The 27908-nt window shown below is 46.0% G+C and overlaps 2 protein-coding genes across 3 annotated transcripts in view; one reads left to right on the top strand and one right to left on the bottom strand.

Annotated features, from left to right (window-relative positions):
• The window catches only part of RHPN2 (rhophilin Rho GTPase binding protein 2), a 51594-nt gene extending 28269 nt beyond the window's left edge, over nt 1-23325 (top strand). Inside the window, exons 5-15 of the mRNA XM_036275916.1 lie at nt 5244-5321; nt 5682-5806; nt 7255-7421; nt 9616-9803; nt 10192-10348; nt 12119-12238; nt 13989-14183; nt 17046-17122; nt 17464-17610; nt 17903-18058; nt 22876-23325. Coding sequence (XP_036131809.1) covers nt 5244-5321; nt 5682-5806; nt 7255-7421; nt 9616-9803; nt 10192-10348; nt 12119-12238; nt 13989-14183; nt 17046-17122; nt 17464-17610; nt 17903-18058; nt 22876-23139 — 1674 coding nt within the window. The 3' untranslated portion in view covers nt 23140-23325. The remainder of the gene's footprint in view (nt 1-5243; nt 5322-5681; nt 5807-7254; nt 7422-9615; nt 9804-10191; nt 10349-12118; nt 12239-13988; nt 14184-17045; nt 17123-17463; nt 17611-17902; nt 18059-22875) is intronic.
• On the bottom strand, nt 22201-27790 carry FAAP24 (FA core complex associated protein 24). Of its 2 annotated transcripts, XM_036275914.1 has the most exons (5): nt 27444-27790; nt 27182-27321; nt 26857-27009; nt 25082-25326; nt 22201-22444 (listed from the first exon to the last, which is right to left on the bottom strand). In XM_036275914.1, the coding sequence occupies exons 1-5, from the start codon at nt 27547-27549 to the stop codon at nt 22342-22344; spliced, it is 747 nt and encodes a 248-aa protein (XP_036131807.1). In that variant the 5' UTR covers nt 27550-27790; the 3' UTR covers nt 22201-22341. The 2 variants fall into 2 exon arrangements, with proteins under 2 accessions (XP_036131807.1, XP_036131808.1); XM_036275915.1 differs by lacking the exon at nt 22201-22444 and having other exon boundaries at nt 24485-25326.
• Nucleotides 27791-27908: the final 118 nt, after the last annotated feature.

The raw sequence follows: 27908 nt of genomic DNA on the forward strand, positions 1-27908 counted from the left end.
AGAGTCCTGGTTCGGTTCCCGCTAAGGGCATGTACTTCAGTTGTGGTTGCCCCCGGCCCTGGTTAGGGTCGTGTGGGTGGCAATCAGTTGATGTGTCTGTCTCACATCGATGTTTCTCTTTCTCTCTTCCCCCCTCTCTTCTTCCTGCTCTGAAGATAAATGCAAAAATGTCCTCGAGTGAGGATAAAAAAAAAATAAAAAAAACTTTATAAAATCAATCAATAAATAAAATAAAATAAAAGCAGTTGGTTAATGCCCGGCTGGTGTGGCTCAGTGGTTGAGTATTGAGCCATACACTAGGAGGTGGCCAGTCAGTGTTCTCTCTCATTGATGTTTCTGTCTCTCTCTCCCTCTCTCTTTCTCTTTCTAAAATCAGTAAAGAAAAAAAAATTTTTTTTTTATTTCTACCAAACGCTCAGTACTGTTCTGACATTGAAGTAATCTGGCCGCACACGACTGAGTAGACACCAGCTGTGTGTCTGCAGTCATTTCAATATGTCGCTCTGCTAAGGGCTTTCACTGGGACAGAAGACCACTGTTCCCCTAGTAATGTAGGAGGTGTGTGTGTGTACCTGCACGTGCACACACACACTCTCTCCATATCCATTCTATGTAACATTGGCACACAAGTGGCACTGGCCTCAGGCAGAATTGGTGTCACAGAGCGTAAGGCACAACTGAAGCAGAGAGCAAGGATCCAGAGACAACCAGATTTACCAATTTCTGGTATTTCAAGGGAATTAAGAATGGTAATCCATAGGTGTGTATGTGAGAGAGAGAATATAAGAATAAAGGACAACTGAAACACTGCCTTGAAAAGTTCAAGGAAAGCAGGAGGACAAAGGACAGTGGGTACCAATAATTGAATGAAACAGGCATAGATGACCTTGACGTCCGTGGTGAAGGTGAGCCAAAGGCAGTAGAAAAAGGGAAAGAAAGAAAAAATTTTAAGCAATCGGTTAATGCTTCTAAAGCTTCTGCACTTGACTCCTTTGTGGAGCAGAGACTGCACATCGCTTGACATAAGCCCTTTCCCCCAGGGCCTTTTTGCCTGCTGCCTGGCTTAAATCTTGGTGCCGGTCCCTGTGACTTTGAGGTTTCTTTGGGAAGTTGAGAAGGATGTTGATGGTCTTTCGGGACCCAGGATCGCCCACGATGGGATTTTCTGAGTAGAACACAATTCAGGAACCATCGCTTTATGCCAGCTGTTCACAGGCTACTTGAACTTGGAGATGTGACACTGTTGCAGGTCTGTGAGACTCAGATCGTCTGTCTGTGGAAAGGTCTTTAGTTGCTTTTGTAGAATAGTATCCTTAAGACTGAATTTGTTGCTCGGAGCCAGAGCTGCAAGAGTGCAGGCATTTTAAAGGGAGAGCCTTGGAGAAAGTTGGGAATTTTATGGGCATCTGTGAGGATCCAAACGTGTCACGTGCTGAATTCCACATTAAAGCCAGTGGAAAAAATCACGTGTTGTGGGCATGGCCAACTACTATTCAGCTGAGGCTTCCAACCATGTCATTTTAGCCTAAAAGGGACTCTACAGACGTCAGTTATACAAAAATGAGAACGTTTGGGGACATTCTGTTTTCTCCTTCCACATTTGTGCTTCAGACAGGTGCCACAGAAGTCGTTTGCCTGGCTTAATTAGGGAATTCAGATTGTCTTTCAAATCAGATGTGTGTGTCTGTGTGACATTTAATGGTCAGTGAAGCCTCACGATGTGATTTAGCTTTATTTTAAATAAATGATCTTTAAAATAGCCTCATTAAAATGCACCATCAGAATACATTCTCTTTCCAGAGAATTCAAGTTGTTTTTACTCTTACATAGAGCTTTATGTATTTTTCTGGTTAAGAACAGTATTCCAAATGTTCAGAAAATACCAAGACGTGCAGAGATCCCTCACAACCCCTCACCTCTCCCCACTGAGCCCCATAGCTCACTCAGCATTTACCCTGAACGCCCATGATCTTCCTCTGATCGGGGGCCTGCCTCCCGAGGGTATGTGGCTCCTCCCTTCCATGGGAGCTTAGCGTGGTGTCTCCTTGTGCTAAACAAGGTAGCTATTAATGTCCTTCTATAGGCATTCCAAATACTGGCTAATGTGAGCAGCTCTCTGTTGAGCATCTTTGCACACTTCCCTGAATACTCCCTTTGGATACATTTCTAGATGTGAATCTGGTAGGTCAAAGGTACATGTTACATTATGTAACTTCCCACCAGAAATGGTCCTGCCTACACTCCTCCCAGGGTGTGACTGCTTATCTTCCTACACCTCTGGTGACACATGGTATCATTCATCATTTTGATTCTTAAAAAATGATCTTTTTTATTTTTCTGAAATCAGGCAAAAGTGATCTTATTATAGTTTGCATTTTTTAAAATCAGAAATAGAGTTGAATACATTCTCGTGTATGTTTATATACCCCTTATATTTCTCCTTTTCTTTTTTTAATTTTTATCCTCACCCAAGGACATTTTTGCATTTATCTTCAGATAGAGTGGGAGGGAGAGAGGGGGGAAGAGAGAAAGAGAAACATCGATGTGAGAGAGACACATCGACCCCAACCGTGGCCGGGGACAAACTGCAACCGAGGTACGTGCCCTTCGTGGGAACCAAACCTGGGACTCTCTGGTCCGCAGGCCAATGCTCTAACTGCTGAGCCAAACCAGCCAGGGCCATGTCTCCTTTTCAAAATGACAATTTCTGTCCTTAGCCTGCTTTCCACAGTGTTGCTCTTTTACATAAAACAGGTATTTTTAACACGTGCAGGATAACCTTTGGTGTTATATATTGCAAATGTTTCTCTCAGTATATTCTTTCCTTTAACTTTCATTACAGAAGCAGTTTAAAAAGCATATATCTATATTTTTTTCTTCGTACAGATTTTATGTTGTTAAACTTATCAGTTCTTCCCTTCACAATTCTGCCTTGCTGATATCTTCAGAAAGGCATTTTCTACACCAAGATGTCATAAATATTTTGCTATTGTTTCTCTTAGTGCTTTGTTTCAAAATTATTAACATCAAATCTTTAATCTATCTGGAATTTGTTTTGGGGTAAAACGTGAGGTGTGAGGCTTTAATTTTTTATTTGCACCAAACAGGCAGCCAGTTTCCCCTGCACTGTGTATAAAGAATCCATCTGTGGTGCTGGGTGGAGTCTGCACACACACACACACACACACACACACACACACCCGTCCTGCTCTGTGCCAGGGAGGCAGCTAGGCCTCTGTGGTTTCCTACTGGGTGTGGCCAAGGCTGAGGAGCACTAGCAGGAGATGAGAGGGTAGGAGGAGAGGGAAGTGTGGGGCATTTATTCCCAGCTCCCTCCACTGGCTTCCTTTTGCATTCCCACCAGGAAGGTCTTGGTGGCTGTTCAGTACTCACCTCAGATAGCCACCTCTCTGGGTTTCCGAAGCTCCTTTTCCCCCTTGACCTTTCAGCTCTGGGATCCTAATGGCCCTGGAGGTCCCATACCACCCACAGCACTGTAATAGGCCTTTTCTTTTTTTCTTCTTCATATATATATATATATATACATATATATATATACACATACACACACACTTTAATTGATTTTTGAGAGAGAAAGATAGAAACATCAATGTGAGAGAGAAACAACCATCAGCTGCCTCCTACACGCCCCCTACTGGCGATCAAGCCTGCAACCTGGGCATGTGCCCTGACTGGGACTCAAGACCATGACCTTTCGGTGCATGGCATGACACTCAACCAACTGAACCAAACCGGCCAGGGAGGTTTTTTATTTCATGGTGTTATCTTTAATTGCAAAACTTACAAATGACTTTAAGGTCCAACAGAGTGGGTGAAGACTATCATGCTACATATTGACTAGCACATAGTAGGTGCTCAGTTTACTTGTTGAATAAATGAATTGCACATTCATTACATTGGATGGTTGTTATATATGACCTTTATATTAAAGGTCATATTATAGAATGTTTTATGGTATATGAAAATGTTTGATGCATTGCCAGTTTTTTAAAAAAGCAAAGCTGTATATTCATTCAGTAGTACAATCCTATTTTTGTAAGATGACGGTCTGTGGGTGTGTGTAGATACGCACTGACTGGACAAAAAGCAGGAGGAGCTTTAATGTAGAAAGTTGTAAAGAAAATCCTCACGCCCTGGCCGGTTTGGCTCAGCGGTTAGAGCGTCGGCCTGCGGTACAGAGAGACCCAGGTTCGGTTCCCGCTAAGGGCACGTACCTCGGTTGCAGTTTGTCCCCGGCCCTGGTTGGTTGTGCAGGTGGCAGCCACTTGATGTGTCCCTTCACATCGATGTTTCTCTCTCTCTCTCTCTTCCTCTCTCTCCCTCCCACTCTATCTGAACAAAAAATGGAAAAATGTCCTCGGGTGAGGATAAAAAAAAAAGAAAATTCTCACAGACACTTGGGAAACATAACTGCACAATCTCCCCTCATCCTTCTTTGTAGCCCAGGAGAGCCAGCGCTCCTGGAGGATATTACGCAAGAACGTGTTCTCCATTTCCCTACACTGCCCTTGTTTTTCCCTTTAATACTTGCCATCTTCTAATATACCATGTAATTTATGAAGTTGTGCCTGCCGCTTGTTGTCTGCTCCCCTGCGAGAACACATGCTCCACCGGGCAGGATCTCTGTTTTGTTCACTGTGTAGCCCAGGCGCCGGGAGCATGGCCGGCGCAGGTGCGTGCTCATCGGTCTGTGCCGGATGGCTGAGTGAGCTCCCAGAGCGCCTAGAGTGCTGGGCTGTGGGCCCGGTAGGGGTCTCATTGGGGTGCTTCATTTGTAGAAGTGCCAGAGCTGCTGTCACAAAGATTCATATCGCAGGGCCTGAGGGTAGCACCTGTAACAGTCCCCAGACACGAGTTTCCTTTTCCAGGAAGAACCTGTGCCCGGGGCTGAGGGCAGCCCAAAGGATGCAGGTCTGAGCCCCTGAATATCTGTCACGTTTACCAGAATCGTTTAATACTTAGGTCACTTAACTGTGTTGCAACGACATTTAAAAACATAATAACTTCAGCTTTCCTTTTTATTGAAGCAACAAAAGCAAAATTTTAAAATATACATAAACACAATTAAAAGAAAATCCCACCATGTGGAAATCAGCATAGTATACAATTGCCCATAGGTTTCTTTGTATTCTACATGTATTTTAAAAGTGAGCACATTAGACTTCTTTATGGTTTTGAGTCACACCTTATCTCCATTTTATCTTATTCCATTTTTCTTACAGGATTTTATTCTGGAACATTACAGTGAAGACAGCTACCTGTATGAAGATGAAATAGCAGATCTTATGGATCTGAGACAAGTACGTTTCTGCAGGCAGCAGGCAGGGGAGGATGGCTCCTGGCGCTTGCTGAGTCTCCAGAGCATCTTACTGTTGCACTTGAAATTTTATAGACTTGCAGATGTGGTCAGTAGGGGCTGTCGCAATCAGGTGTTCCACTGGTCACATGAGACCACAGAAGGGAAGAGGCGTGCCACTGGCATGGCGGGGGCTCGACTCTGGGACTCCTGAGTTCATCCCAGTCCCTTCCACCCCTCCTGGAGTTCATGCTAGCAGTAGCAGGGCCCAGGCTCCACAACAATAGCTTGTGCAAGCACCTTCCAGCCCGTCTGCTCTGTGCTCACCCCCTCACTCCCTCTGTGTTGGTTCCTTTCCTCTCAGGCTTGCCGGACACCCAGCCGGGATGAGGCCGGTGTTGAACTGCTGATGAGTTATTTCCTCCAGCTGGGCTTTGTTGAGAGCCGATTCTTCCCGCCTACCCGGCAGATGGGGATCATGTTTACGTGGTAGGTGCCTGGGGCCTATGCCTCACCCCAGTCACAGCTTGGAGCACCCCCCTGCACTGCGGGCCCCTCTTTCTAATTGCCCCGCATATACAGGATGTGTAGAAACCGGTGTTTATTTGAGAAGGGGACCCTTCAACAGACCTTGCCTTTTTGCTTCTCAGAACAAGTAAGCAGAGGAGAAGAGGCATTTTTTCATGCTCATGTTATGGAAACAGCGGTGCTCTGGGGTGGAAGGAACAAGAAGCAAGATTCTTGTCCCAGATGGGGCGGGCCTGGGGGTCAAGTTCTGGCCCAGTGATACAGCTGCAAACAGAAATAGATCAAATTAAAAAACGAAGCAGAATATTTAAGATGAGTATTGCTGAAATATTTGAGAGATGTTGCGCCTGTTCGGAGCGTGGGTAAGAGGAGACTGAGCGCCAACAGTACGGATGGAATTCAGAGTTACATTGTTGCACAGCAGGCCCTTGTGATGACTTTTTGTCAGGATGTATTAGCTGCCTGCTCTGGTGAAAGTTCTGAGGGTGGTTTCACCTCAGTCTTGAATTGAGGAGAAAGCTCCATGTCTACCTGCTGGTTGATGTGTGAGCTTTAAAACAAATCTTGAATCTTTTAGACTTGAGCAAGAATTATGAGGGGTCTGTAATTGCTATATTTCATTTAGAAGAAGCCTTATGTTTTCTTAAACACATATTTTAAAGCAGTTTTAGGTTCACAGCAAAATTGAAGGGACAGTACAGAGGTTTCCCATATACCTCCTGCCCCCACACATCAACAGCCTCCCCCAATATCAACATCTCCCACCTGAGAGGTACATTTATTTTCTACAGTTGGTACATTTTCACCTAGAGTCCACAGTTTACAGTAGGATTCACTCATGGTGCTGTACATTCTATATGGGTTTGGATAATGTATAATGACAAGTATCTACTATGACAGTATGCAGAGTATTTTCATTGCCCTAAAAATTTTTTGTGCTTCACCTGTCCTCCCCCCCCAAAACCTTGGCAACTACTGATTTTTTTTTTTCTTTCTCCGTTGTTTTGCCTTTTCTAGAATTTCATATAGTTGGAATCATACAGTATGTAGCCTTTTCAGATTGGCTTCTTTCACTTAGCAATATGCATTTAAGGTTCCTGCATGTCTTTTCATGGCTGGATAGCTTTTTTCTATTTAGTGCTCAATAAATATTCCACTGTATGGCTACACCACGGCTTGTTTATCCATTCACCCGCTGCAGGACATCTTGGTTGTGAAGCCTGACTTTTGTGTGCTGTTGTGCGTGTCTTCAGTGTGATCAGGCCCGTCATCCTGTTTGGAAATGAAAGGCTCTCTGCATGTGCATCTTTGAATTTTATTCAAGAAATAAATTTTGTCCATTTTTCACCCCGAAATGGCATTAACTAGCCAAGTAATCTGTAAACTCACAACACATTTCTTTTAAATAGGTATGATTCCCTCACTGGGGTCCCGGTCAGCCAACAGAACTTGTTACTGGAGAAAGCCAGCATTCTGTTTAACATCGGAGCCCTCTACACGCAGATCGGGACCCGGTGCAATCGGCAGACGCAGGCTGGGCTGGAGAGCGCGGTGGATGCGTTTCAGAGAGCCGCAGGTGTGTCCCGAGAGGGCTGCTGGCACCGAGTGCTGGCCCTGCTAGTTGGCACTGGGCATCCCGGCTGAAGTGGGTCTGCGGGTCCTTCCCAGGCCCACGCTTGGCTTCACGGGCCTGAAAGGGCCAGGCCAGGTTCCAGCCCTGGTGTAATTTCTCACCAGGAGAATGACTAAATGGTTTAAACCCTGTTGGCTCAGTCTGGGTCTGGGTTTTGGCTCATGTACACCGTGAATTTTATGGTTAACGATTAATCTTTTCCAAATGAGTGGCCCTAAGGATGGAAGTGAGTGAAGTATTCCTTTGAACGCTGTATTAAAAACAGAGTAAGTTTTTTTGAGGAGTGAAAATGTAGCTTTTGAGAAATCATGTGTGCCTCATTGGTGCCTATTACTTTTTATGCCTTTATATTATGCTGATTCTAGGAAGCCGGCCCACCTAAGGTTACTCTTGGCCGTATGTCAAGCGACACTTAGCACCAACCTATGGAGAACCAGGGCTCAGAGGTCTGGTGCAATGGGTGGGCCTGAGCTGGGTGTCCAGGGGTCTTGCCTTGCTCCCCTCTAGCAGGGCCTGTGTCTAGTATACTCAGGATGAACCAATATGCTAAGATTCCACGTAGGAATTGATTTCTTTCAGGGTAAATCCTTTTTTTTTTTTTTTTATCCTCACCTGAAAACATTTTTCCATTTTTTGTTCAGATAGAGTGGGAGGGAGAGAGAGGAACAGAGAGAGAGAGAGAAACATCGACGTGAAAGGGACACATCGAGTGGCTGCCACCCGCACGACCAACCAGGGCCGGGGACAAACTGCAACCGAAGTACGTGCCCTTAGCGGGAACCGAACCCGGGTCTCTCCGGACCGCAGGCCGATGCTCTAACTGCTGAGCCAAACCGGCCAGGGCTCATTGGTTGATTCTTGTATGTGCCCTGACTGAGGATCGAACCTGCAACCTTAGTATATTGGGACGATGCTCTAACCAACAGAGCTACCTGGCCAGGGCCGATTCTGGGTACTCTTGAGCAGGTGTACTTTGTGACCTGTCTCTGAGATTATAGACTTGGACAGAATGCAGCCTGAGAACAGAGTGGAGGAACCCAGAGGGGAGCAGACTGCCTGTGGCAGTTGCCATCCTTGTACAGAGCATCTGTGCTTTGTGGCAAAACCAGAGAAACCAGTCAGATGGCATTCGTGGTGGACATTTTGTTTTAGCGCCAGGTCGATGTCTATTTATGTTGTGACGGTTAATTTTCTAAAGCATAAAAAAAAATGTCAGCTGAGGGCCACAGCATGAAAATGTCCATTGGAATGGGCTGATCTGATCTTTTCTCGGGTCCTGGATAAAAGCCCTGAATTTCTGAATGACCTGGGTGCTAAGTGTGAGTGTGTCCCCTGAGAGCCCCTCAGTCATCCCGCCTGCTTTCTGCTTTGCCTTCCTTAATTGACTGGTCATGTTTGGAATTTCTCACAATCGCCTGGGAGAGACAGGAGTGGACGGGAGCGGGCTGGTTCCCTTTCTTGATACAGACATAAATGTTTTGGAAAAGAGTCTCATCTTTTTTTAAAACTGTTGTAAAAGATACATAACAAAATTACCATTTTAACCATTTTTGAGAGTCCAGGTCATTGGCATTAAGTACGTTCACATTGTTGTACAATCAAAACTGAAACTGTGTTTCTATTAAATAGTAACTCTCCACCCCCTGGCAAACACCATTCTACTTTTGGTCTCTGAATTCCAGTCTATTCCAGATCATCCATCTCAGTGGAATCATACAATATTTGTCCTTGTGATTGCCTTATTTCTCTTAGCATAGTGTCTTCTTCCATATTGTAGCATGAGTCAGAATTTCCTTCCTTTCTAAGGCTGAAAAAGATTCCATTGCGTGTTTATCACATTTTGTTTATCCATTAATCCGCCAATGGACCTTTAAGTTGTTTCTGCCCTTTGGCTATTGTAAATAATGCTGCCATGGACATTGTTGCACAACTACCCATTTAAATCCCTGCTTTCACGTCTTCGGCGTGTATCACTAGGCGTGGACTTGCTGGACCTTACAGTAATTGAGAATCAGATTTTTAAAGATGCTCCAGGATGCCAGTTTTATTTTTTTACTTCTGTCATTCTCTATATTCTCAGCAGTGTGGTGAAATAAATATGACCTCCAACTAATGTGCAAAAATTTTCCAATTGTAGGGGTTTTAAACTATCTGAAAGAGACATTTACTCACACACCGAGTTATGACATGAGCCCGGCCATGCTCAGTGTGCTGGTCAAAATGATGCTTGCACAGGCCCAGGAAAATGTGTTTGAGAAAATCTGCCTTCCTGGGATCCAGAATGAGTTCTTCATGCTGGTGAAGGTGGCTCAGGAGGCTGCCAAGGTAAGCCTTCGGGTCCTTGTGACTTTCAGAGTGGGCAGGATGCGTTGGTACGAGCCCACTAGAAGCAGAGGGGGCTTCCCACGGCAGCTTGCCTGTGACCTGGGCAGCATGACCACCCTGGCCAGAGTGCTGGCTTGTATTTTGTTGGCAAGTACTAGTGTTTTAGATATGGATCACTGATTTCATCCACAGTTTAGCCTAAAAGCCAACATAATGACAGTGGCCTGATCTCCCTGTTAGCTCTGACACTGACAGCATGAAGCACTCTTGGAGTCGCTCCCAGATTCTGGAGCGGCCTCTGGCAGGGGCTGCCGTGTGGGAGAAAGGGCTCTTTTTTGCAGCCCCGGTGCGTGAGGACTCCTGTGCCAGGCTCTCCCTTCTGTTGCAGGTGGGAGAGGTGTATCAGCAGCTGCACGCAGCCATGAGCCAGGCACCAGTGAAGGAGAACATCCCCTACTCCTGGGCCAGCTTGGCCTGCGTGAAGGCCCACCACTATGGAGCCCTGGCCCACTACTTTGTGGCCACCCTCCTCATTGACCATCAGTGTAAGTGTAAGGCTTGGGGGTCTGGGGGCTCTGGGCTTTGGTCAGGGCTGTGGTTTTCCTGCCAACAGGAGATTCTGAGCTGCGTGGGGACTGTCTGCCTGCCTGGGGATGGAGAGTGGGACATACATGTTGGCCCAAGCAGCTGTCACATAGCCAGTGGGATTCGGTGTTCTGTGTTTCCGCTGTAAGGAAAAGGGGAAGTGTGCGTTTTGCGCGGGATGGAAATTAGAACAGGGCGAGGACCAGGAGGCGTGGGCCTCAGGCACATCATCTGAGGGAGTGCTCCAAAGCCCAGTGACCAAGGTGAAATTTCAGTGACAGTTTACATGAATCAAAATTAATGCAAAAAATTTCATGATGATAAAAATTTTAAATTGATTTTAGAAAGGAAGGGTCGGGGAGAGAAACATCATTGCGAGAGTGAAACATCAACTGGTTGCTTCCCACACATGCCCCAACCTGGGCACGTGCCCTGACTGGTGTACTGAACAACGCTCCAACCAACGGAGCCACACCAGCCAGGGGTGATCAGAATCTTAAATAAAGACAGGGAGCCCTGGTTGGGGTGCATACTGGAGGCAGCTGATTGGTGTTTCTCTCTCACATCGATGTTTCTCTCCCTCTCCCTTCCTCTCTCTAAAAAAAGTAAATTAATAAATACTGGGATTGCTGTGCTGAGCCACATTGGAGCTTGAAACAAAAGGAAATTTAGATTTTTTTGCATTGATTTTGATATTTAGAAACTTGTATTAAATTATTATGCATCTCGACTATTGAGTTTTTGGCACACACACACACACCCCCTTCAGTTTTCAGCTAGAGGTGAGTGCATCACTTCCTCACCCTGGCCTTGGCTCTGATCTCAGATTGGGTAGGGCTTTTGTTGTAATTAGTACTAATCAAGGCAGCCCCCAGCTTAATGAAAAGGATAACCTCTGGAGCCAGACTGCCTGGCTTTGTATCTCAGCTTTGCCATTTATTAGCTGTGTGATCTTGGGCAAGTTACTTAGCTGCTCTGTGCCTTAGTTTTCTCATCTCTAAAATGGGGATATGAAGGGAACCCATCTCACAGGGCTGTTGTGAAAACAGTGCCTACATGCAAAGCTAAAGTGCCTTCTACCTAGGTGGGCTCTCTGAAAGTGTCAGCTGCTACTGCTAGTGTTACCGTGTGGTCTGCAGGCAGGGCGAGGCGTGGCAGCCGGCACGAATACAGTGCTTCGTTAATTGCAGTAGAGACAGCAGTGAGGCCACAGCTGAACTGTTTGGTGTAGTCTTGGACACTTTTTCATTTGAGTTGGACTTTGAACTCTGAGGAGACCTTTTCCAGCTGATCAGGAAAGGATAGGACAGCCAGAGCAAGAACAGTACCTGAGCTCTGGGATGGAGGCCAGAAGTGTTGAGCCTGGTGGTGAGTGGCTTTAGTGATGTCAGAGGGGAACACGTGCCAGGGAGGTGCAGGCACAGGGGCCACCAGAAGTTTGAGGCGGGACTGTACTGAGGAGGTTCTAGGAAGTAGGTGGCTTGGAGGAAGTTAAAAGTGGGACCTCAGAACCAAATTACGAGCCCCAAGTATGCAAAGACTTGTGGGCTGGATTGCCGGGAGTTTGTCCAAGGACAGAAAGACCTGTTGTCCCAAGTGCCTTGTAAAACTGGAGAAGAAAGGAACCTAAAGATGTGGTTGGAAGAGAAATCTCTAAGTGCATCTGTGGCGCCATCTCGAGTCCTCAGCCATATCCACGAGCAAGGACTTACCTGTGGTTCTTGTTGCAGTGAAACCTGGTGCAGACGAAGACCACCAGGAGAAGTGCCTGTCCCACCTCTACGACCACATGCCGGAGGGGCTGACTCCCTTGGCCACGCTGAAAAACGTTCAGCAGCGCCGACAGCTGGGTGTGTACTGGCTCTCCTGCTCCCTCCCTCCTTGTCCCCCATTTCATGCCCAGCTGGTCCTGCTCACAAACAACCCCAGACATGTCCCCAGGGCAGGGCTTGGAGAGTAGGGGTCCAGAGCCATTGTGGCCACTCTGGATTCGGAAACCATGAGGCATCGTCCTCTCACCCACATGGGCTTCCAGAGTTGTGTTCTCCTGGGTTCTGCAAGGACCCAGGCCTCCCCAGGGGAGCCAGAGCTTTGACAGTGTCACCACCACCCCCATGTGGAAGGACTTGGTGGTTTATCTTCTCAGGCCACACCTGGGAACTGGTGATGAATTGTCCTGGGTTGGTCTCTGCCAAGTCTCAGAGTGACTAGCTCTTTCCATGTGCAAACACCCCTGTATCCCCCACCCCACACACACACACAGTTTCCCCATCTCATTGATGGCAACTGCACCCTTCCAGGTAGACAGGCCAGAAACCTTAGACCCTCTCTGTGCCCTGTCTCCCCACAATTGATTAGCAAAACCCATTGACTCTACCTAGAAAACTGACCGCTTCTTACTTTACCACCCTGGTCCAAGCCACACTCATAGAGTGCTTAGTCAACTGACGCTGACTTGCTGAAACCTCACTCAATCCTGTGAGATAGGAATGGCATGACCCCCATTTTTCAGTTGAGGAAATAGGCCCAGAGAAGTCACACAATTTACCCAACTTTTTGCAGTGCCCTCATAGCTGGTCTTCCTGCTTTCCTCTTTGCTCCTGCATAGTCCACTCACATGGGTCAAATCACATCAGTCCTTTGCTCACACCTAATGGGCTCCCACAGTAGGAACATAAGTCCTCACCCTGCATGGTTGGACATGCTCTGGCCCCTGGTCTTCTCTGCCCTCATTCGCTACCCTTCTCTGCCTCCTGGTTGTTCTTTTTTTTTTTTTTTTTTTTAATTAATTAATTTATTTTTTAATCCTCATCCGAGGACATTTTTCCATTTTTTGTACAGGCAGAGTGGGAGGGAGAGAGAGGAAGAGAGAGAGAGGGAAACATTGATGTGAAAGGGGCACATCGAGTGGCTGCCACCTGCACGACCAACCAGGGCCGGGGACAAACTGCAACCGAGGTACATGCCCTTAGCGGGAACTGAACCCGGGTCTCTCCGGACCGCAGGCGGACGCTCTAACCGCTGAGCCAAACCGGCCAGGGCTGGTTGTTCTTGAACACAGTCATGGTCCGGCCCCAGGGCCTTTGCACTTGCAGTTTCTTCTTTCAGGAATGCTCTCTTGTCAGATATCATCATAGCTGCTTCCTTACTTTCTTCAGGGCTCTATTCAGAAAGGCCTTCTGATCACCCATCACAGAAGAGCAACTTTCCATTCCCAGTCTTCTCTTGCCACATCTACCTACCGTTTCACATTTCTCCATAACCCGATTCCCACACATTCCATTTCATACGTCTTTGCTTGTTAATTATCTGTCTTCAGCCACTAGCATGTAAACTCCATGAATGCAGAGGCAAGTTTTTGTTCATTGCTTTATCTCCACTGCCTTGAACATTCAGTAAACATTAGCTGAATGGACATCCTGTGGACGTCAGTGAGCATATCGCATGGGCATTTCAGAGGGACTTAGCTGTCTGGACAGATTCTTCAGAAAAGAGAACATCCCCCTTTCTGGGCTGATCCTTGAGCACTTTGGTTCTCCTTGATGTGCTCATGTTGCAATGTAGGACACATGTCCCATGGTGTTGCTTTTCTGCTTGCAGGCAAGTCCCATCTGCGCAGAGCCATTGCCCATCACGAGGAGTCGGTGAGGGAGGTGAGCCTATGCAAGAAGCTGCGCAACATCGAGCTGCTGCAGGAGGTGCTGACCGTGGCACACCAGCGATCCCGGCTCAAGTACACTCAGCACCAGGAGGACGACGACCTGCTGAACTTGATTGATGCTCCTGACATTCTTTGTGAGTGATCTGGGTGCCTGTGCCAGGTGCCGAGTCCGCCCTGTGTAAGAGGCAGGGGCACTTGGGGTGAAAAGCCTTTGTATGCTCATTCTGCAGAGGCTGGGCAAACCCTTCCAATGCGCTGGGCACTGGCAGGGGGCAAAATGCTGTTCTTGCTCATCTCCAGTGCCCGATTCCAGGGGTTTCTTTATGATCTTGTCCTTGTCAACCCCTTAGTGACTTCTGACTCCCCTCCTGCCCCTTGATACTCCTCCCTTGGTGTTGGGGTGCGCTGCCACCTTGTTCATTCCCACCTCCGTCTTCATGCCTGTGCTGACTGTTCCTCTTGCCCAATCCCACCCACCCTTCATGGTATTCTGAAGGGTCTACTCTTCCTGGTTCAATTCCTCTAGATTCCTTTCCTTAAAGCCTCCCAACCTCCTTTGGGCTTCCAGCCAGCACCTTTGCTCAGGAGACCTTTTGCCTTGACGTTTTTGCTGCACTTCACACCTACCCACGTTCCATCTGCCTTCTGGGAAACTGCACTTTGTCATTTGTCTTTACAACTTGGGCTCCATGGTTTGAAAGCCAGTGTATCCTTGTTCCCTCTTCTAGGCTTGCTCGTTCCCCTGTTTATTTCATCTCTTATTAGCACCAACATGTTTTTTCTTCTAAGACAAGTTATTTTTATTATGAAATGGGAAGTAAAACTTTCACTGATATAGTGGAACCAGGGATGCAGGGACATTCTTCAAAACCTAGTTCATCTTGCGTGTGTGTACGTGCACATGTGCACATGTATGTGAGAAGAACACTTAAGATCTACCTTCTGCCCTGGCTGGCTTGGCTCAGCGGTTAGAGTGTAGGCCCACGGACCAGAGAGTCCTGGGTTCGGTTCCCGCTAAGGGCACGTACCTTGGTTGCAGTTTGTCTCCGGCCCCAGTTGGGGCCGTATGGGTGGCAACCATTCGATGTGTCTTTCTCACATCGATGTTTCCTTCTCTTTCTTCCTCCCTCTCTCCCTCCTGCTCTATCTGAAGATAAATGCAAAAATGTCCTTGGGTAAGGATAAAAAAAAGAAAAAATGATTTTACCCTCTTAGGAAATTTCAAGTATACAATATGGTGTTGTTAACTATAGTCACTATGCTGTATGTTAGATCTCTATAACTTATTCATCTTGTATAACTGAAACTTTGTACCTTTGACCAACATCTTATTTCCCTCTCCCCTACCCCCTGGCATCCAGCATTCTGCTCTCTGCGTCTATGAGTGGACTATTTTAGATCCACATATAAGTGAGATTGGGCACCACGAGCATTTTCGAAGGATCTCATAAGTGTTGAGCACTGTGCTGGGTTCTGGCATACGGAGGTGGACTGGGCAGTTGCTGCCCTTGGAGAAGTGGCAATCAGTTCTGCCCTAGAGGTCTGGAGTTGGGGGGACCTCCCTGAGAGGTGACTTTACAGTGAGAATGAGTAGGATCTTGCCAGGAGTTAGGGGATGGGGATGGGGGTGGCCTAATCGAGGGAACCCTCTTTGGCTGTACCCCTCCCACCCTACTTCCTAAACCTCTGTCACCAGTCTCTGGAGTTCCTCCCCCAATTTTCAGGGACCAGCTCCTTAGAATTAAATTCTAGCTCAGGCTAGAATTCTGGGCTTGTCTGTAGTAATGTTGACAGATACCTACTGAGCACTTGCAGTCTGCCAGGCACATTAAGCACCATTTGTATACAGAATCTCATTTAACTCTCCTTCCAACTGTACGAGGGAAGTACTGGTATTACCCTTATCTTAAAGACGAGACGAGGCTTAGGGGGATCCAGGTCCTTGCTCCAGGTGACCATCTGGTTGGTGAGAGGAGGAATGGTGCTCAGGGAGTCTCCTTCATGGACACTGTGGCCACCTCTTTGGCCCCCTTGTCCACACCACGTGCTCTGTGGCTAGGAGGTAAAGACATAACCTCCTGAGAGGAAGAGACATGGCTTCTGGTGAGGTCCAGGGGTGGTGGCACCCCTCCTAGTGGATGAGCAGCCTGTCCAAGCCCAGTGCCGTATCCGGCAGTTTGTAAGAAGCCACAGGGTCATCCTGGGAATGGAGGGGTGTGATCTACCTTGGCAGTACCAGTCTGCTTCCTCAAGTTTTCTTTTTATACTGTTGTTCACGTGTACTTAGCCTGCTCTGGGATCCTTTGTGAGAAGCCGGCTAGCCTCATGGTAAGGGCGGGTTGGGCCTGCCACAGATATGTGGAGATTTGAGCTATTGATGGACACAATTTGACAAACCCACTGCTCACTGTGAAATCCACTACACACACTGATGATGAAAAGAAGCACATCTCCTCCAGGACTTGTGCTATTAGACACGGTACTTCCTTCCATCACAGCCTTGCCTAAAACATAGATTACTTCCCAGTGGGGCTGTATGAGTGCCAAAGGAAGTCCACTAGAATATAAATAAGCTATTGGAAGGCAGGGAATGTGTCTGTTTGTCACTACTGTGTCCCAGCCCAGAGCTGGGTATGGCTTATAGTAGATACAGGTCACACTGGACCAAGGGGTTGACCAGCAGTCCATTTTCTGCAGCAGGACACATGACTAGGAGCAAGGTTTGCTTCTTCCCTTCAGAGAGAAGACTTAGACCTGAGTTTTTCTTTCTTTCTTTTAAAATTTATTTTGAGAGAGAGAAAGACACATCAATTTGATTTGCTGTTCCACTTATTTATGTATTCATTGGTTGCTTCTTGTATGTGCCCTGACCGGAGCTGGAACCCACAATCTTTATATCAGGACGATGCTCAACCAACCGAGCTACCTGGCCAGGGCCAAGGATCACTTTCAACTACAGAAACATCTAAGCTTTCCCTTTTAATCTTATTTTCTAGCTAAAACCGAGCAAGAAGTTGAAATTATAGTGCCACAGTTCTCCAAGGTGACAGTGACAGACTTCTTCCAGAAACTGGTATGTTGAGTGCTTATTTCACAATGGCCTAAGGGACAGCTTGTACATGTTGCAAGTATATACAAGGCTATTTTTAGATATTTTAGGTTTTTAAATGAGAACATTTTGAGATTTTTTTAAAAGATAATTTTATTTAAACTGTATTGGCTATTTTAGAGAAAATGGCAATCTTGTTCTTGTGTGACCGCTATAGCATGTGTCATCCCAGACAGTGTCATTACGTTAGTCTCTGAGCGAGGCCAAATGGCATGTGGCAAGGACCACAAGATAACATTTCCTTTAGCTTTCAAATGCCTGATTCAGCCCTCAGATCCTACAGCTAATGATGCTCTGTTCCAAAGGGCCCTCTGTCCATGTTTTCGGCTAACAAGAGATGGACGCCTCCTCGAAGCATTTGTTTCACGGTGGAAGAAGGGGACTTGGGGTTCACCCTGAGAGGAAACTCTCCAGTCCAAGTCCACTTCCTGGATCCTTACTGCTCTGCTGCGGTGAGTGTGTGCCGTTCTAGGCTGGGGCAAAACTCACAGGCATCTTTGCAGGCAGGCAAACTGGTAAAATGCAAAGAAAGCTGCCCAAACAAATATATCTGGGTGAATGAATTTAGGGGTCCTTTATGTGAAAGGCCTCTCATGGGTGCTACATGGCCAAAGAGGAAAAGATTAATTTTTGCATTCGTAAAGCAAACTTATGCAAATATGTATTTTGTTACTGAACTTGGAAACTGACTCTAGGAATCTAATGAACAGAATGTGGACCTTTATTTGTATCATGCTTTTGTAGCTGGCAGGAGCCAAGGAAGGGGATTATATTGTTTCCATTCAAAACGTGGATTGTAAATGGCTGACAGTGAGCGAGGTGATGAAGCTGCTGAAGAGCTTCGGCGAGGGCGACGTTGAAATGAAGGTTGTGAGCCTCCTGGACCCCACTTCATCCATGGTGAGTGCTGATACCCCGGCAGTAAACTGCAAAGTGGGGTGAGGTCGGTGTGAGTCCAGCCCCAGATGTCTTTTCCGGACCCTCTTCCTCCTGTGTTTGTAACATGACACAGATGATGGACTCCTCAGCTTGTCATGGCTGCGACGTGCTTGCCTTGGGTCAGAGAGCACTGGATAGACAACAGTAATACATACTCATGGTAAAGACATATTCACGCGGTACAGAAGGGCTTGTCATTGGAAAGAACCTCTCCGCGTGTCAGACAGCGTTAGCTGTTCCCTGTGAGATCTGGGGCAGTGTTTACTACCTGTACACGTGCACGTGCACAGTTATATCCTTCGGTTCCCCAAGTGGGAGGAATCATTTCATACATACTCTTTCACACTTTGCCACAATGAATAAGGTACCTTAGAGATGTCCCTCTACATTTGTTCATTTGTTCAACAAATATTGAGCATTAGCTGTGTGCCAGGCCCCTCTGAGGTGTTGGAGCTGTAGCTGGAACTAGACAGATAAGGTCCCTGCCTCGACAAAGCTGGCACTAAATAAGCAAATAAACGGTCGTGATTTTTTTTTTAATCCTCACCTGAGGGTATTTTTCTATTTATTTTCAGATAGGGTGGGAGGGAGGGGGGGGAGAGAGAGGGAAACACCAATGTGAGAGAGACACACCGATTGGTTGCCTCTCGCATGACCCTGACCAGGGCTGGGGATAAACCACAACTGAGGTTCGTGCCCTTGACCGGAATTGAACCTTCGACTCTTTGGTCTGTGGGCCGACGCTACAACTGCGGAGCCAAACCAGCCAGGGCAGTGGTTGTGATTTTGATAAGTGCTGCAAAGAAAATAAAAGGTGACCTGGCCGGTGTGGCTCGGTGGATTGAGCATCGTCCCATGGACTGAGGGGTCCCGGTTCAATTTCCAGTCAGGGCACATGCCCGGGTTTCAGGCTCAATCCCTTGGGGGGGGGGCATGCAGGAGGCGGCTAATTAGATGTTTCTCTTGCATTAATGTTTCTATCTCTCTCTCCCTTCCTCTCTCTCTCTAAAAAATCAATAAAAACATATTTTTTTTATTTTTTTATTTTTATCCTCACCCGAGGATATTTTTCCATTTTTTGTACAGATAGAGTGGGAGGGAGAGAGAGGAAGGGAGAGAGAGAGAAACATTGACGTGAAGGGACACATCGAGTGGCTGCCACCTGCACGACCAACCAGGGCCGGGGACAAACTGCAACCGAAGTACGTGCCCTTGGCGGGAACCGAACCCGGGTCTCTCCGGACCGCAGGCCGACGCTCTAACCGCTGAGCCAAACCGGCCAGGGCAATAAAAACATATTTTTAAAAAAGAAAAGGCATAACAGAATAGAGTGCCTGGGAGAGGCTCCTTTAGATAGACCTTCCACAGAGACTGAGTGACGAGGAGCCTCTTGTATTTGAAGAGGAGGTATAAGAGGAGCATTCTGGGCAGGGGGCCAACAGGTGCAGAGACCCTGTCTGTTATATTTAGCAGCCAGACAAAAGGACAAAAGGAGAGATAGCAACAGAAGTCAGATTAGAGAGGGTTGGAGAGTGAATGGATTGTGTGATTTCACTGATAAGAAATGTGGGGAATAGGCAAGTCCGTAGAAACGAATGCAGATTCGTGGTTGCCAAGGCTGGGGCTAGAACACTGGGGAGTGACAGCTCAGGGGTACAGTTTCTTGGAGGGATGGAAATGTTTTGAAATTAATTAGTGGTGGTGGTTGCACAACTGTGAATATACTAAAGACCATTGAATTGCACTAAAATGGTGAATTTTATGGTATTTGAATTACTTCTTAACTTAGAAAATAAAGAAGACAAAGATGTCGAGACTCAGAGCAGCTTGGGAGAAGGGATCATGAGAAATGGTACTTGTAGGGGCAGAATCCATAGAATTGCTGGACACGTGATCAAGGTCCCAACCAGAAACAGAAAAGAGGTTTGTCCAATAGGAGGATGAATAAAGGGCTGGGCTCTGGGCGGAAGGGCTGGAGCAGATGGTACTGCCAGGGAGAGAGGGTGGCTGAACAGAGTGGCCCTGCCCCTATGCAGAGAGAATCTTTCAGTCCTGTCATATCTTTGAAGGAGGCCAATGGATATGATGGTTAAAAGCAAGGATTCTAGCCCTGGCCCGTTTGGCTCAGCAGTTAGAGCATCGGCCCGTGGACTGGAGAGTCCCGGGTTCAGTTCCCACTAAGGGCATGTACCTTGGTTGCAGTTTGTCCTCGGCCCCGGTTGGAGTCATGGATAGCAGCCACTCGATGTGTCTCTCTTATATTGATGTTTCTTTCTCTTCCTCCCTTTCTCCCTCCCACTCTATCGGAAGATAAATGCAGAAATGTCCTATGGTGAGGATAAAAATAATAAAAGCAAGGATTCTAGCCCTGGCTGGGTTTGGCTCAGCAGTTAAAGCATCAGCCTGCAGACCAAAGAGTCGCGGGTTCGATTCCGGCCAAGGCACATACCACAGTTGCAGTTTGTCCCTGGCCCTTGTCGGGGTCATGCGGGAGGCAGCCAGTTGATGTATCTCTTTCACATTGGTGTTTCTCTCTCTCTCTGTCCCCCCCTCTCACTCTATCTGAAAATAAATGGGGGAGAAAAAAAAGGCAAGGATCCTTGGGCATTTCTGGGAACAACTCAGCTTCAGGAAAATGGGAAAAACAGTGCCTGACATAGGGTATGTTTCCATTCATAAAGTGTGTTATAACCATAATGTGGTTATTCTTTTCCCCCAGCAAGGATTCTAGATAACATCTGAGCAAACCAAATATTAAGAATAGAGCTGAGTTCTCATGCTGGATTGATTACCTGCTTCCCCACTCTCTCTGGATCACAGTGGGATCCCTAGGGACTCCTCTGTGGAGCACATTTTGAAAACTGCTGATGCAGTGGAATCCTAGGCGTGGAACCACAAGCCCTGGAGTCAGGCCTTCTCTGCCATTAACAAGCTGTGGGGCCTTCAGCAGGTTAATGCCCCTCCCTTGGCCTGTTTCCTCATCCATGTAATGTAAAAGTTGACTAGGCCTGTGGTTTCAGACTGCTCCATAAAGCCCTAAGAATTCCAGAGAGGTGCCCCAGGAAGATGTGAGTGGGAGCATGCTGGATAAGGACAGGAAAAAGTGAATGGGAAGAAGGAAGATCTGTGAAAGGGAGCAGGGACATTGGGGTGGTAGCTGGGGGTGGGGAGACGGACACAGGGAAAAGAAAGGCTTTTCAAATAAGGTGGTGTTGTGTGTAGGTAACACAGCAAGCTTGCGTGCTGGTGGGAAAGGTGTGGGAGACAGGAGTGCAAAGAGGGAATTCCTGGAGGGGGCAGGACATCAGGTACACCAGAGAGCTTGTCTTTGGGGACAGATGCATTAAGTATAAGGCAAGGATATCAGGAGGGCAAGTGAGGGGCTTGAGAAGGTGTTTAGGAGAAAAGGAATAAAGTTACCAGGGAGATGTAGGAGTGCCAGGCAATGGGGGGCCCAGGAGAGGTTTGGGGTCAGAGGTAGAATGTCAAGGGAAGCCAGTCAGCTTGGTAAATATCCTCCAGTAATGTGCAGCTGTTTAGATGCAGGCCTGGGGGAGGCAGCGGGTGAACTAGAGTTGACATTTGCTGATCAAAGTGGGTTAGAGAACTCAGGGTGTTTGCAAGGGAGGGGTTATTAATATGCATAATGGACTCTTAGCAGATGAAGGTTGAAAATGTTTTATTTAAAAGGCATTAAATCTACCTCTAGGAGTTTGTTTTATTTTTAATGAGCACATGGGATTAGTGGCAGTTTTATAGAAAAGGGAACCAGATTTTATCCAAAGGAGCCACACTCAAGAGGGACATTTTATGGTGGATACCCTCCTTTATTGCTGCCTCACTCAAGTTTCTTGATTTACGTTATGAACACTGTACCAACCCCTTGGCTGTACCGTGTGTATGCTTATACAAACGGCCTGGTTTCGGTGCCTGGAACGCAGATGTTCAGTAAACATTTCGTGAACAAAGCAATCTCAGTGTTAGGCAAGCCTTACGAGCAGGTGGTAACTCATGTGGAAATATTTAGAAAACAGGTTTCTTTAGTGTTCCTATTTGAGTCCTACACGATCCTTTAAGTTAATAGTCAGGTTTAATAGGTGGGATTTTGTTTGACGAAGATGACAAAGCTCTGGAGATGAATGGTGGCGATGGTGGTCGCCCCACCACGTGAATGGAGAGCCCACTGGACTGGATTGCTTAAACGGGGAAAGATCATCATATCCTCACCGTGGACTCTGTTGTCTTTAAAGAGAATGAAGTTGAGCTACACCTAATGGCATAGACCGAAATCCAAGATACATTAAGTGAAGAAAGCAGGGTGCAGACCAGTCAGTGTGTAGTATATTCCTTTTAAGGAGAGAGAAATGGTGACATATGGTTATGCACGTACATGAACATTATCTCCAAAAGTGTGATAAGAATCATGTCTAACTCAGAAGGGCCTGGAGCCAAGGTAGGAGGAACACCTACTGTTCATTGTGTATATTTTCATATTGTTGACCATGAGTATGTATTACTTTTTCAGATCTAATAAGAACCTTAAAAGTGAGTATGGGCAGTGGTCCTTAGCCTAAATTACTACTACCGAGTATATTCCTTAAAAATTGTCCTTGTTTTTAAGAACCTAATTTTATGTGTTAGTCACCTGAGTTTCAGAATCATATCAACTTGATTTAAAGAGGATGATGGAAGTGCAGGATGTGAGTCTCAGACTTTGTGATCACTGATCAGATAGCCTGAGGATTTCTAACACCCTTTTCTTGCTTTTCTATGTGCAGCATAATAAGTGTGCCACATACTCCGTGGGAATGCAGAAAACTTACTCCATGATCTGCTTAGCCATAGATGATGATGATGATAAGACTGATAAGACCAAGAAAATCTCAAAAAAGCTTTCTTTCTTGAGTTGGGGCACCAATAAGAACAGACAGAAGTCCGCCAGCACCTTGTGCCTCCCGTCGGTTGGGGTTGCCAGGCCTCAAGTCAAGAAGAAGCTCCCCTCTCCGTTCAGCCTTCTCAACTCGGAAAGCTCTTTATACTAATGGGAGAAAACGAAACGTTCAGGCCGAAAACATTTCCAGTGCTGACGAGGCATTCATTTTTGTGCCATAATGGAAAATTTCTATGTATTCTTAAGTCCTGTTTTCTCACAGTAGAACCTTACAGTGGAAGTCAATGAATGAAAGTAACAAGAAACCTCTAGAAATGTGTGGAAAACAAATGTATTAAGGAATGTCACCATATTACTGCAAGTTATTTATTATATAAAGTATTGTAAATAGAATAGTGATGAAAATACGGCTATTTTTAACAGTTACAAGTATGACTTTCAGTTACTATCAGAGTTAAATTGGGGTTACCTATATTGGTCCTATTTTTAAGTTTCCAGGCTTGGGTAATCATTCTTTAAACCAAAATCCAAATGAGCCTAAATTAAGGCAGGTCAAGGGATTATAATGGTAGATTTAAAATAGTATTACTAAAAAGTTAAGAGCTGCTTTCTAAGGGGAATTCATTAACCTAAAATGACATGGTTTTACTATTATTTCTACGTAACATGAATACTCTTTCCAGGTACAGTCTAATGTCAAATTTGTCATGACTTATTAGATAAAACTATTTCAGAGTAGCTTTTCTCCTAGTTACATGTCATTTAAAAGTTGCTAACACAGTGGCAGTGTTAGATGAAGGTGCTGTCTACAAGGTAGATCATATACTGTTTGATACTCAAAACATTTTTCATTTTGTTTAAGGTAGAAAGTACATAATTGTATATTTTAACGATGTAAATGATTGAAGTTTAAAGCTCTATTTGACTTTTTAAAGTGACATTCTTACCAGTTCTCATGCTATAAGTTGGATGATACCGTGATTCTAATAAGATTCACTGTTGACATAGTACAGGTTATACAGCTTAAAAATATAGTGTTGAGATCTAATTTTGAGAGTTAACAAGAATTTATAATATTCTCAGTGTGCAATATCAGAAGGGAAGCAACACCTTTGGGAAAGTGTATCCACTACTCTTAGAGCCATTTTTGTATAAATATTTAAATAAACACATTCATTTGTCTGAGTTAATGTTTTTTACTTTTTCACTTTAATTCCCTCCTTTCAAATTATTTCTACCCTAATGCACAAATTGTTTTATTGTTTGATTTTTTTAAAATTATGAACATAATAATAATTTATTATGGACTTTCAAGTTATCTTAGTATCTTTGAAAACATACGGCATCTTTAACTGTACTTATTTTTTGAATAGGCAAGTGTGCCTTGTGCTCCCCAGCCTCCCCCCAGCTCTTCTGGATACAGGTGCCCCTGCCACTTTCCCGTGTATCTTCCCATTGTTTGGCTACACATTCACAAACACATTCTTTTTCTCCCCCTTACACATGGGCTTTTTATCCTGTAAGTGGGTACTCTGCACTCCAGGCTTTCTGTGTTCAGAGGTGCCTAGTGATTATAAACAAAGTGCAGCCACCGTGGAGGAAGTGAGGGATGGAGGAAGCACAAAGGCTGTACAATTGTTTATTTACACTGGCAGCAGCCCTCAAAGCACAGGTACATTAAGATCAGGCCTGCAGAACAGGCCTGCTGCCACCAGGAACAAGGGGCTTATGGTACACAGTGCTTCATTGTAGGTTTGTTTCCTTTAGACGGTCATACCCACCCCCTGAAACTTGATGAGACCTTTCCATGATAGATGCACGTCAAGGTCACACATTCACATCTGTTCAAGATGGCTTTTTGATAAATCTGAGTCCCTAATTCAAGTGACATTCTTAGGAAGACCTCCCCACTGGCCCTCTTCATGGCAGCAGAATCAGGGCAGCACCATCGCGGCCCACTAACTTCAGTGCCTGCACCCAGAGAGCAGTGCAGGATAACTGGCAGGTTCCACTCAGGCCTCACCTTGTCTTTCTCTGCGAGGAAATCATTTTTCTCGATTTTTAAATATAAAAAGAGAATAAGATCCTGTCACCTGGACCGTGTGAAAAACGCATAAATTTGCTGCGCTACTGCTGGTCCAACGACCTGCTCCAGTTCTTGGATGGAAGCGTTACTTAGTTGCTGGATACTTGGGAACTTCTGAAGCAGAAGAGGAGCTTTAACTTTCCCAACTCCCGGGATCTGTTGCACTGTTCGAAGTAGGGACGGCTCAGAGATCAGAGCCTGTTTCTTCCTGAGAAAAGGGTTCTTATTGGGCTCTTTGATTTGCTCTTGAACCTGAACAGAGAGATTAAAGAGCATGTGAGCACCCTCTAGAGGACTAGCAGGTTTTCTATTTGGTTCAACTTGCCTTACTACTACAAATATTTTTATATAACACGAATATAATTTTTCATCAGCAAAATTATTGAAAAATGAATCATATGACTTACAAGGAGTAAGAGATACATTTTTAAAAAAAAATAAAATCTTGGGTTTCCAGAATAGTTAGGATGAAAACATACTCTGGAGAATTCAAACATGTTCCTAGGAACCACTAAGAAGCATTTCGATTGTATGTGATCAAATGATGACTACACCTAAATTGGACCTGCTTGATCTAGGACCTGGAGGGAACTTGCCTATCAAAGGAGAAACCCTTCAGTTAGTTGTGGATACAGAAAGGCAGAGAATAGTATTACATCAAGGGAAGTTAGGAACAGTAAAGCAAAAAATGTGGCAGAGAGCTGTGGAGGGGTCTGTGAACAACATACAACTGCATTTCCAGTTTGGTCCTCAACCCAGGCCGCACATCAGAAGGGAAGATTTAACACCAACAAGGAAATAACACAATTTGATGCGTAGGCCCTACTCCCACAGTCTTATTTTTAATTGGTCTTAAGTAAGGCTCATGTATTACTATTTTGAAGAGTTCCCCCACAAAATTCTGACATACGATCAAGGTGAATAACCTTGAACTAGGTTTAAAAACGACACTGCCGCCCAGGCAGTGTGGTTCAGTGGATTTAGCATCATCCCATGGGCTGAGGTCCTGGTTTGATCCCTAGTCAGGGCACATGCCCAGGTTGCGGGCTCGATCCCCAGTAGTGGGTGTGCAGGAGGCGGCCAATCAGTGTTTCTCACATGGATATTTCTATCTCTCTGCCTCTCTCTCTCTAAAAAAAAAAAAAAAATCAATAAAAACATATTAAAAAACAAAACAACATTGCCCTGGCTGGCGTGGATCAGTGGTTAGAGTGTCAGCCCGCACACCAAAGAGTCTCAGGTTTGATTCCAATTCCCGGTCAAGGGCACATACCTGGGTTGCAGGTTCAATCCCCAGGCCCAGGGCACATGCGGTAGGTAGGCAACCAATCGATGTTTTCTCTCTTTTCCCCTCCCTCCCTTCCAGGCTCTAAAAGAAATCAACGGAAAAAATATCCTCAGGTGAGGTTAACCACAACAACAACATAAACTTGCACACAGAGTGCTGATGCTTAAAAGATAACACCGGGATGAGGCAAAGCAGCTGCTGGCTGACATCTTCACCAGCGTCAAAGCAGAATAATGATGGAGAGAGCCATTTCAGCCTTGAAGTCTAAAATCAAGTCTCCAACTTGTTCACTTTGTTACACAGTTGCCTAGAATGGGTATCAAGCTCAGCTGGTTGGGGGCCAGCTTCTGAACTTAAATTCTCAGAAAAGTTTTATAAAACAACACAGAATGATTACATTGGATTGATGGACTCAGGAAGAAACCCTAGCAAGGAAGGTCAGCTGAGAGACCTTAAGACAAGGCTGTTCTGGAGGAGTAGGAATCAGTACTTACCAACTGGATAATGAGGCAGGACGCTTCCATCTGGCTGGCCACTGGAAGCAACACCATCCCAAGGTCCAGCACAGTAAACTTCTGTATGGAGCCGAAGTACTGTTCAGTCATCCGCGTTTTTTCAACTACTACAATTCCTTGAAGATTACCGGACTTAACGGAGAAATAAAAAACAACAGTAAGCCATTTTGTAACAAAATTCCTTTCAAGTTTAAGAAAGCGATCACCCCAAGAGTGCTTGGGCTGGCCAATGGTTTCACATAAATTATTCCAAACAAGCGGTAGGGGACCAGACAATGTCAGTTTCTTCAGTTCCGTTACTTACATTTCTAACGCGAACAAGCCTCTTTCGGTAGCTATTTCCTGCCACCAGATCGGCTTCTGTGATATAAAGAATGCAGGATCTGGCAGACAAGTAAAAATCTACCGGTGCCAGGCCATCCTCAAAAACAAGTTTAATTTTCCCTTGAAATGCAAACAAGAGAATAAGTTCCGTGAGCTTTGAATGAAAAGGTAGCGATTAGTAGAACGTTTTGTAAAAGCGGGGTGAGGACAGACAGGGTTTATGCAGAGGGCAGCCCACCGACCTTGCATTCCCTGTGCCAGCTGCGACCCACGCCATTTTTCATTGGCAACAACGTGCCCAAAAGGCACGTGCACGGGGCCTGTGCCGTCAGGAAGGTTCCTTTCCATGGCGGCCTGGATGCAAAGAGGGAAATGCAAGACGGCACTTGAGCAGGCTGTCCTGAACGCGGCCCCACATGCCACTCGAAGCCGGAGCCTCTTGGCAGGAATCGGTCTTCAGTGCTCTCCAATTATTTGCCAAAGTCTAAAAGCCAGGCGATTCCTGTCCTGGTAGCCCCGACCCTCCCTTTCATCACCAGCCTGACCCCCGATACCCCAGCTCAGACCGCGCCGAGGCTCCGCAGTCCAGTCCTTTGTCTTGCCCGCCCTCCGCCTCTCAGGGCGTCAGATAGGCTATGGCGTCAGAGATCGACATCTCCTCTGGCCAATAAGAGAATGGACAGCGCGTACAGTTTCCGCCTCGGAGG

Source organism: Molossus molossus, unplaced genomic scaffold (genome assembly GCF_014108415.1).
Source record: "Molossus molossus isolate mMolMol1 unplaced genomic scaffold, mMolMol1.p scaffold_m16_p_21, whole genome shotgun sequence".
NCBI classification, from domain to species: domain Eukaryota; kingdom Metazoa; phylum Chordata; class Mammalia; order Chiroptera; family Molossidae; genus Molossus; species Molossus molossus.